The sequence below is a fragment of the Rhineura floridana genome, chromosome 11, assembly GCF_030035675.1.
Source record: "Rhineura floridana isolate rRhiFlo1 chromosome 11, rRhiFlo1.hap2, whole genome shotgun sequence".
Taxonomy (NCBI): domain Eukaryota; kingdom Metazoa; phylum Chordata; class Lepidosauria; order Squamata; family Rhineuridae; genus Rhineura; species Rhineura floridana.
Genome location: NC_084490.1, coordinates 32,838,350 through 32,847,777, shown reverse-complemented (window position 1 = coordinate 32,847,777; position 9,428 = coordinate 32,838,350). Strand labels below are relative to the sequence as shown.

General features: G+C 43.9%; 1 protein-coding gene across 1 annotated transcript; it reads left to right on the top strand.

Annotated features, from left to right (window-relative positions):
* Positions 1–6,727: 6,727 nt before the first annotated feature.
* LOC133367819 (olfactory receptor 14A16-like) lies at positions 6,728–7,798 on the top strand. The gene is made up of 2 exons (XM_061591921.1): positions 6,728–7,168; positions 7,304–7,798. Exons 1-2 carry the CDS (start codon positions 6,728–6,730, stop codon positions 7,796–7,798), a joined length of 936 nt encoding a protein of 311 aa, XP_061447905.1.
* The last annotated feature ends 1,630 nt before the right edge of the window (positions 7,799–9,428 follow it).

Sequence of the window (9,428 nt, the reverse complement as noted above, 5' to 3'; positions counted from 1 at the left end):
AAGCAGGACCCGAGTGCAAGAACATTCTCCCCTCCTGAGGCTTCCGGCAACTGGTTTTCAGAAGCATGCTGCCTCTGACTAGGGTGGCAGAGCACAGCCATCATGGCTAGTAGCCATTGATAGCCCTGTCCTCCATGAATTTGTCTAATCTTCTTTTAAAGCCGTCCAAGCTGGTGGCCATTACTGCATCTTGTGGGAGCAAATTCCATAGTTTAACTATGCGCTGAGTAAAGAAGTACTTCCTTTTGTCTGTCCTGAATCTTCCAACATTCAGCTTCTTTGAATGTCCACGAGTTCTAGTATTATGAGAGAGGGAGAAGAACTTTTCTCTATCCACTTTCTCAATGCCATGCATAATTTTATACACTTCTATCATGTCTCCTCTGACCCGCCTTTTCTCTAAACTAAAAAGCCCCAAATGCTGCAACCTTTCCTCGTAAGGGAGTCGCTCCATCCCCTTGATCATTCTGGTTGCCCTCTTCTGAACCTTTTCCAACTCTATAATATCCTTTTTAAGATGAGGCGACCAGAACTGTACACAGTATTCCAAATGCGGCCGCACCATAGATTTATACAACGGCATGATGATATCGGCTGTTTTATTTTCAATACCTTTCCTAATTATCGCTAGCATGGAATTTGCCTTTTTCACAGCTGCCGCACACTGGGTCGACATTTTCATCGTGCTGTCCACTACAACCCTGAGGTCTCTCTCCTGGTCGGTCACCGCCAGTTCAGACCCCATGAGCGTATATGTGAAATTAAGATTTTTTGCTCCAATATGCATAATTTTACACTTGTTTATATTGAATTGCATTTGCCATTTTTCTGCCCATTCACTCAGTTTGGAGAGGTCTTTTTGGAGCTCTTCGCAATCCCTTTTTGTTTTAACAACCCTGAACAATTTAGTGTCATCAGCAAACTTGGCCACTTCACTGCTCACTCCTAATTCTAGGTCATTAATGAACAAGTTGAAAAGTACAGGTCCCAATACTGATCCTTGAGGGACTCCACTTTCTACAGCCCTCCATTGGGAGAACTGTCCATTTATTCCTACTCTCTGCTTTCTGCTTCTTAACCAATTCCTTATCCACAAGAGGACCTCTCCTCTTATTCCATGACTGCTAAGCTTCCTCAGAAGCCTTTGGTGAGGTACCTTGTCAAACGCTTTTTGAAAGTCTAAGTACACTATGTCCACTGGATCACCTCTATCTATATGCTTGTTGACACTCTCAAAGAATTCTAATAGGTTACTGAGACAGGACTTTCCCTTGCAGAAGCCATGCTGGCTCTGCTTCAGCAAGGCTTGTTCTTCTATGTGCTTAGTTAATCTAGCTTTAATCATACTTTCTACCAGTTTTCCAGGGACAGAAGTTAAGCTAACTGGCCTGTAATTTCCGGGATCCCCTCTGGATCCCTTTTTGAAGATTGGCGTTACATTTGCCACTTTCCAGTCCTCAGGCACGGAGGAGGACCCGAGGGACAAGTTACATATTTTAGTTAGCAGATCAGCAATTTCACCTTTGAGTTCTTTTGAGAACTCTCGGGTGGATGCCATCCGGGCCCGGTGATTTGTCAGTTTTTATATTGTCCATTAAGCTTAGAACTTCCTCTCTCGTTACCACTATTTGTCTCAGTTCCTCAGAATCCCTTCCTGCAAATGTTAGTTCAGGTTCAGGGATCTGCCCTATATCTTCCACTGTGAAGACAGATGCAAAGAATTCATTTAGCTTCTCTGCAATCTCCTTATCGTTTTTTAGTACACCTTTGACTCCCTTATCATCCAAGGGTCCAATTGTCTCCCTAGATGGTCTCCTGCTTTGAATGTATTTATAGAATTTTTTGTTGTTGGTTTTTATGTTCTTAGCAATGTGCTCCTCAAATTCTTTTTTAGCATCCCTTATTGTCTTCTTGCATTTCTTTTGCCAGAGTTTGTGTTCTTTTTTATTTTCTTCATTTGGACAAGACTTCCATTTTTTGAAGGAAGACTTTTTGCCTCTAAGAGCTTCCTTGACTTTGCTCGTTAACCATGCTGGCATCTTCTTGGCCCTGGCGGTACCTTTTCTGATCTGCGGTATGCACTCCAGTTGAGCTTCTAATATAGTGTTTTTAAACAACTTCCAAGCATTTTCGAGTGATGTGACCCTCTGGACTTTGTTTTTCAGCTTTCTTTTTACCAATCCCCTCATTTTTGTGAAGTTTCCTCTTTTGAAGTCAAATGTGACTGTGTTGGATTTTCTTGGCAATTGGCCATTTACATGTATGTTTAATTTAATAGCACTGTGGTCACTGCTCCCAATCAGTTCAACAACACTTACATCTCGCACCAGGTCCCGGTCCCCACTGAGGATTAAGTCCAGGGTTGCCGTCCCTCTGGTCGGTTCCATGACCAACTGGTCTAGGGTATAGTCATTTAGAATATCTAGAAACTTTGCTTCTTTGTCATGACTGGAACACATATGCAGCCAGTCTATGTCTGGGTAGTTGAAGTCACCCATTACTACCACATTTCCTAGTTTGGATGCTTCCTCAATTTCATATCTCATCTCAAGGTCTCCCTGAGCATTTTGATCAGGGGGACGATACATCGTTCCCAGTATTAAGTCCCTCTTGGGGCATGGTATCACCACCCGCAACGATTCTGTGGAGGAGTCTGCCTCTTTTGGGGTTTCGAGCTTGCTGGATTCAATGCCTTCTTTCACGTATAGAGCGACTCCGCCACCAATACGTCCTTCCCTGTCCTTCCGATATAGTTTATATCCAGGGATAACCGTATCCCACTGGTTTTCTCCATTCCACCAGGTCTCCGTTATGCTCACTATATCAATGTTCTCCTGTAAGACCAAGCACTCCAGTTCTCCCATCTCGGTTCGCATGCTCCTAGCATTAGCGTACAGGCACTTGTAAGCAGTGTCTCTCTTCAAGTGTCTTTGGCACTTGTGGTTAGGCCTGTGGTAATTTTGCTCTTCTGAATTTATATCCTGTGCCCCTGCTCTCACAATGCCTACTTCTAGGCCTACCCCTTTTAAAATTTCATCATTTCTTTGGTTTTTATCCCAGGGGGGAGGTTTATTCCGAACCGGACCTTTCTCAGCTCCTGTCGGGTTTTCCCCTTCAGTCAGTTTAAAAGCTGCTCTGCCACCTTTTTAATTTTAAGTGCCAGCAGTCTGGTTCCATTCTGGTTCAAGTGGAGCCCATCCCTTTTGTACAGGCCCGGCTTGTCCCAAAATGTTCCCCAGTGCCTAACAAATCCGAACCCTTCCACCCGACACCATCGTCTCATCCACGCATTGAGACTGCGAAGCTGGGCCTGTCTGGCTGGTCCTGCGCGTGGAACCAGTAGCATTTCAGAGAAAGCCACCTTGGAGGTCCTGGCTTTCAGCATCCTACCTAGCAACCTAAATTTTGCTTCCAGGACCTCACGGCTGCATTTCCCCATGTCGTTGGTGCCAACGTGCACCACGACCACTGACTCCTTCCCAGCACTGTCTACCAAACTATCTAAACGACGGGCGATATCCGCAACCTTCACACCAGGCAGGCAAAATACCTTGCGGTCTACACGCCCATCACACACCCCACTGTCTATGTTCCTAATGATCGAATCACCCACTACAAGGATCCCTCCACCCCGTGGAGATATATCCTCGGCACGAGAGGTAGCTGCTCATCCCCCAAGGAATGGGTCCCTTCTAAGGGATCGTTTCCCTCTTCCTCAGCTGGATGCTCTCCTTCCCTGAGACCATCGTTGTCCATGATAGCAGGAGAGCTATCATCGTTGGAGTGGGACACAGCTATAACGTCCCTGAAGACCTCCTCCACACACCTCTCTGCCTCTCTCAGCTTTTCCAGGTCCGCCACCTTGGCCTCAAGGAAATGAAGTCGTTCCCCTTCACATGTATAGTTATATGATTAAATATTGTTCAGGGTTACCTTTCCTGTGGAAGCCTTAGCATGTGGCTCCTCGTGAGCTGCAAAGACAAACTGGGCGAGGGGATCAAGGCGGTGGTCAATGCATTCTTGAAGGAGGGTGTAATGCCATTAGCCCTCAAGGAGGCAATTGTAAAGCCCATCTTAAAGAAGTCCTCCTTAGATCTCCAGGTTTTGAATAACTTTCGCCCAATTTCGAATTTACCATTCTTGGGCAAGGTCATTGAGCGAGTGGTTGTTAATCAGTTGTCGACACACTTTGATGAAATGGATTATTTGGATCCATACCAATCGGGTTTCAGGACTGGACATGGAACTGAAACAGCCTTGGTCGCTCTGGTTGATGATATGAGGAGGGCATTAGATAGGGGAGAATTCACCTTTCTTGTCCTCCTCGATCTCTCAGCAGCTTTTGATACTGTTGACCACAATATCCTTCTACATCGCCTGGAGGGATTGGGAATAGGAGGCACTGTATTACGGTGGTTCCATTCCTTTCTCTCCGATAGGCATCAACAGGTAGCATTGGGGGAGGAGGTTTCAGACCCTTGGCCTCTCGATTGTGGTGTGCCACAGGGCTCTATCCTCTCTCCCATGCTATTTAATATCTATATGAAGCCGCTGGGGGCAATCATTAGGAGATTTGGGCTGCAGTGTCACCAATATGCGGATGACACTCAGCTCTATCTCTCGTTTAAATCTTCGCCAGAGTTGGCTGTGGAGACCATGTCCAAGCGCCTGGAATCCGTGAGTGGATGGATGGGAAGGAACAGGTTGAAGTTGAATCCCGATAAGACTGAGGTGCTGCTTGTGGGAGACAAGGGAAGGTTGGGAGATGTTGACCTGATGTTCAATGGGGTGAGATTGCCCCTAAAGGACCAGGTCCGCAGCCTCGGGGTTGTTCTTGATTCCAAGCTGTCCATGGAGGCTCAGATTTCGGCAGTGAGCCGGGCAGCTTGGTATCAATTACACCTCATTCGTAGGCTGCAACCCTACCTCCCTGTTCATCAGCTCCCACTGGTAGTACATGCCCTGGTCACCTCTCGTTTAGACTACTGTAATGCGCTCTACGTGGGGTTACCCTTGAAAACGGTCCAGAAATTACAACTTATACAAAATGCTGCGGCTTGACTCACAAATTGTCGCCGCCGGAAACATACCACCCCAGTGTTGTTCGATCTACACTGGCTTCCAGTTATTTTCCGGGCTCAATTCAAGGTGTTGGTATTAACCTTTAAATCCCTACACGGTTTCGGCCCAGTTTACCTGATGGAGCGCCTCCAGCGCCACCAATTATGCCGCCCGACAAGATCAGCCACTCAGGGCCTTCTCTCAGTCCCACCAACTAAAACAGCTAGGTTGGTGGGGACTAGGGGGAGGGCATTTTCAGTGGCGGCCCCCACTCTCTGGAACTCCCTCCCGTATGATCTTCGGCATGCCCCTTCCCTGAATGTATTCCGCAAAGCCTTGAAGACCTGGCTCTTCAGACAGGCCTTTGGGACTTCCGGGGAGGGTTAATTTTTTAGGACTAATCGCCTATTACTCTGAACTGTTATTGTTATTTATTCATAGTTTTACTGTTATATGTATTGTATGTGCATTTTATTGTGATGCATTTATTGCAACTAAATTGTACGTCGCCTAGAGTGGCCATCGGCCAGATAGGCGACATATAAATTAAATTATTATTATTATTATTATTATTATTATTATTATTATTATTATTAACCATGTGTGTGAAGGCCCCTTCCCTTCAGACATATATGTGTACTATCAGTGTGGATGTTGGGGAAGGGGGGGCTAGTCAGCCCAATCTGTTCCTTCATCAAAATGGGAGGAAGGCCAGCTGAGCAGTCTTACTCTGACATAAAACATTCCCATCCTGGCCCTCTCCCAACATCTGTGCGTGAACCCTATAGGGATGAGACCTTCGTGCATACAGTTATACATGGAAAGACTTCGATGGGATCTTGAACACCAATCAGATGCCATGGAAAAAATTATGTGTTTTGTATGTATGTATAACATACATACATAACATACAATATATCCATAAAGACTCATCTCCTTACAGATGTTTGCACTGTGCGTGAAGAAATCAGGAGAAGCACACACGAGCATCAGTGAGTGGAGCTAATTGGCATGACCCCACCTTTTTGCTCCCATGTTCATCAACATGGGAGCTATAGCACCCTCATTTGGTTGATAGCTGGCTGTGTTTTTTTTTTTTTTTAAAGTCGGTCCAGTTTGAGAGTGGCAAGGCAATAATATTTAGATTCCATGGAAATTTTTGCATGTATAACTTTATCCAAAAGCTTCCTCACCCTACACCAGCCTTTCCCAACCAGTGTGCCTCCAGATGTTGTTAGACCACAACTCCCATCAGCCTCAGCCAGCATTGCCAATGGCTGAGGCTGATGGGAGTTGTGGTCCAACAACATCTGGAGGCACACTGGTTGGGAAAGGCTGCCCTACACAGTTGCACATAACATTGGTGAGTGGAGTTCCTTACTATGACTCCACTCCATGCTCCTGTGTCAAAGAACAGGAGAGCAACATCAAGCTTGCAGCATCACAAAGTTAGCCAAATATAATCATCATAATCTAATGCATTCACAGTTTGACAGTAAGTTGATATTTGTGAGGCAATAATATTTCCTCTACTAATTAACTCCTTTTACTTTAAGGCCCCAAACGCTTCTCTCTTGTTTGATTTTCTTTGTTTTGTTTTGCTACAGCAGAACAACACAGCTACCCTCCTGGAAATCATTTCTGCAGAACATTTCGAAGGAATATAATGGACAATCAATCTATGGTAACAGAGATCCTCCTGATGGGATTTTCCAATGACCATGATGACCAGATTTTGTATTTTGTGATGTTTCTCTGCTTTTATTTAATAGCCTTGGTGGGGAATTTTCTCATCATCACTGCTGTAGCCATGAACCACCAACTCCACACCCCAATGTACTTCTTTTTGGTCAACCTGTCACTGACAGACATTGGCTACATCACAACTACTATCCCCAAATCCATGGTTGCTTCTTTGACAGACAACAGATTGATTTCTTTTGCCGGCTGTGTTGCCCAGGTTTTCTTAATGATGAGCTTTGCAGGTTCTGACCTTGCCTTGCTCACCGTCATGGCTTATGACCGCTATGTTGCAATCTGCCATCCTCTACAGTACAGGCTAATCATGAACTGGGATGCCTGCACCCAAATGGCAGCTGCTTCCTGGATATGTACCCGATCCTGATCGAAGATGGCGGCTGTGCTCCCTGCGTTACAAAGCTACCTCCTGTAAGAAGTTTTTTATTGCTGTTTTTGCCAATCAAGTTGCTCTATAAATGGCTCTACTCTAAGTAAAAAAATAATAAGTACCCTGATCCATGCATCGATACAGACCAGTGTCACTTTCAGGCTGGATTTCTGTGGGTCCAATATTATTGGGCAGTATTTCTGTGACATCCCTCAGTTGATGAAGATTTCTTGTACTGATACAAAAGTTAATCAAATTTTGATTTTTGTCTTTGCAATAACAATGGATTCATTTTGTGGTGGGTTCATCTTTGTTTCCTATGGGTACATCTTCTCTGCTGTGCTGAGAATCCCATCTGTTCAAGGCAAATATAAAGCTTTTTCTACCTGCACTCCCCACTTGATTGTCTTTTTTTTATTCATCACCACGGATGCATTTACATACATGAGGCCTAAAACACTTTCCTCCCCCACTGCAGACCTGATTTCTACTGTACTGTACACAGTTTTGCCACCAGTTATTAATCCCATTATTTATAGCTTCAGGAACAAAGACATCCAAGAGGCAGTGTGGAAAATACTAAAAAAAATTAAGTATCTCCTAAGATAATGGCTTAGGATGCATCTCAGGCACATCAGAATTCTGCTCATGAGTATCTATGTCCAAATCTGTCTGATTCATCACTGATTTCACTTCCCCCTCCTCACAACTACATCTCATGGTGTGCAGGAAGATCTCCCAACTGCTGGAGTAGTTTCTTTTTAAGGTGGTGGGGGAAATGGGATAGTAAGTAGGAGAAAGGATGGCAAAATCTTTACACGGGCAGCCTGCTTCCTGCACTACATTTAAATCCAACTATCTATGTCCAGTTTCTGAAAGTATTCATATGCAAGTTGTTTTTTCTCAGAACCTTGCTCCCTCATTGACTTAAAGGAGGGGTGCAGAACTACGTCAGTCCAAGGGCCACATTCCATCAGAGACAACCTTCCAGGAGTTGTGTGTCAGTGGTAGGTGAGGTCAGAGACAAAAATAAGCATAGCCAGAGGTAAATGTGGATGGAGCAATGGATGTAATTCTTATTTTTGTACTTCCCAGACATGTAAAAATCAGAAGATTTTACACACACACACATACCACGCTTCATCCAGGCAAGCAAGAGAGCTTATCACATTGCAAGTACATATCCCAGCCAGTTAGACTAAAGCATTCAAAGAGGGGTACAGGGAGCAGGGTTGGTGAGGGTGCCTGGGGAGAGTCCTGGGGACTCGATAGAGAGTCCTGGAGGGCCACATTTGTCCCCTGGGCCTAAAGTTCCCCATCCCTGGGTTTAGTGGCATGCTAGTGTACTACTAGTACTCTAAAAGGGTTACATGTGTAGCTGAAGAATTTCATTTATTGTTGCTGTTGCTGCTGCTGCTGCTGCTGCTCTTGATGTTGTTACTTAAACAAATGTTGTGCCTAGCTGGAGAGACTCACAATTTGCAGTTTGCTTATGCTATTATATCATTTTAATTGGGTGTGTAAATTTTATTTGTTTCAGCTATTGTTATTTTATATTGATGAAATACATTTTGTGATCATCTAATAAGTATAGATATTGAAACCAATCTGATCTGATTTTTTTTAAAAAGTGTTCTGTTTTTTACTGATGATAAGCTAACTTTTCATTTGAATGTTGATCAAAAGTGACCATTTCCTGAAAGTTTTTTTACTGATTATTTGGGGCTAGGCTGAGAGGGAGAGAGATCAAATATATGAACATATGCATGTTGCAGTTATATTTGTTTTGGTACCTATTTAAATGGCAATAATTGTACATAAATAAAAAGAATTAAGTTGTTTGCAATTAGTCTTCACATTTCAGTCCATTTTTTCAATTTTTATTTTGCATACCGATTCTTTTATTTTCACTCTGCATCTGTATCTGTTCCACATCTACCTGATGTCAGGCATGGGAAAAGTTGGCATGGTTTGTGGGAAATGGCCTCATGGATCAAACTGGGATGTGTGGTGGACCTCGGTAGGACTGCGGGCCTTGGGTTCCCTCCTCCTGAGATCTTAGAATTCCATAATATCATTTGTGTGGTTTAAACATTTTTTTTAAAAAAATATAAATGTATATAATTCTGAAAATATTAAAAAAGTCAAATCCAATACAGATAAAATCTCCACTTAAAGGGGTTGCTGAAAAAGAAAGTCTTCAAGAGGTGCTGAAAAGACAATTTAGATGATCCCTGTC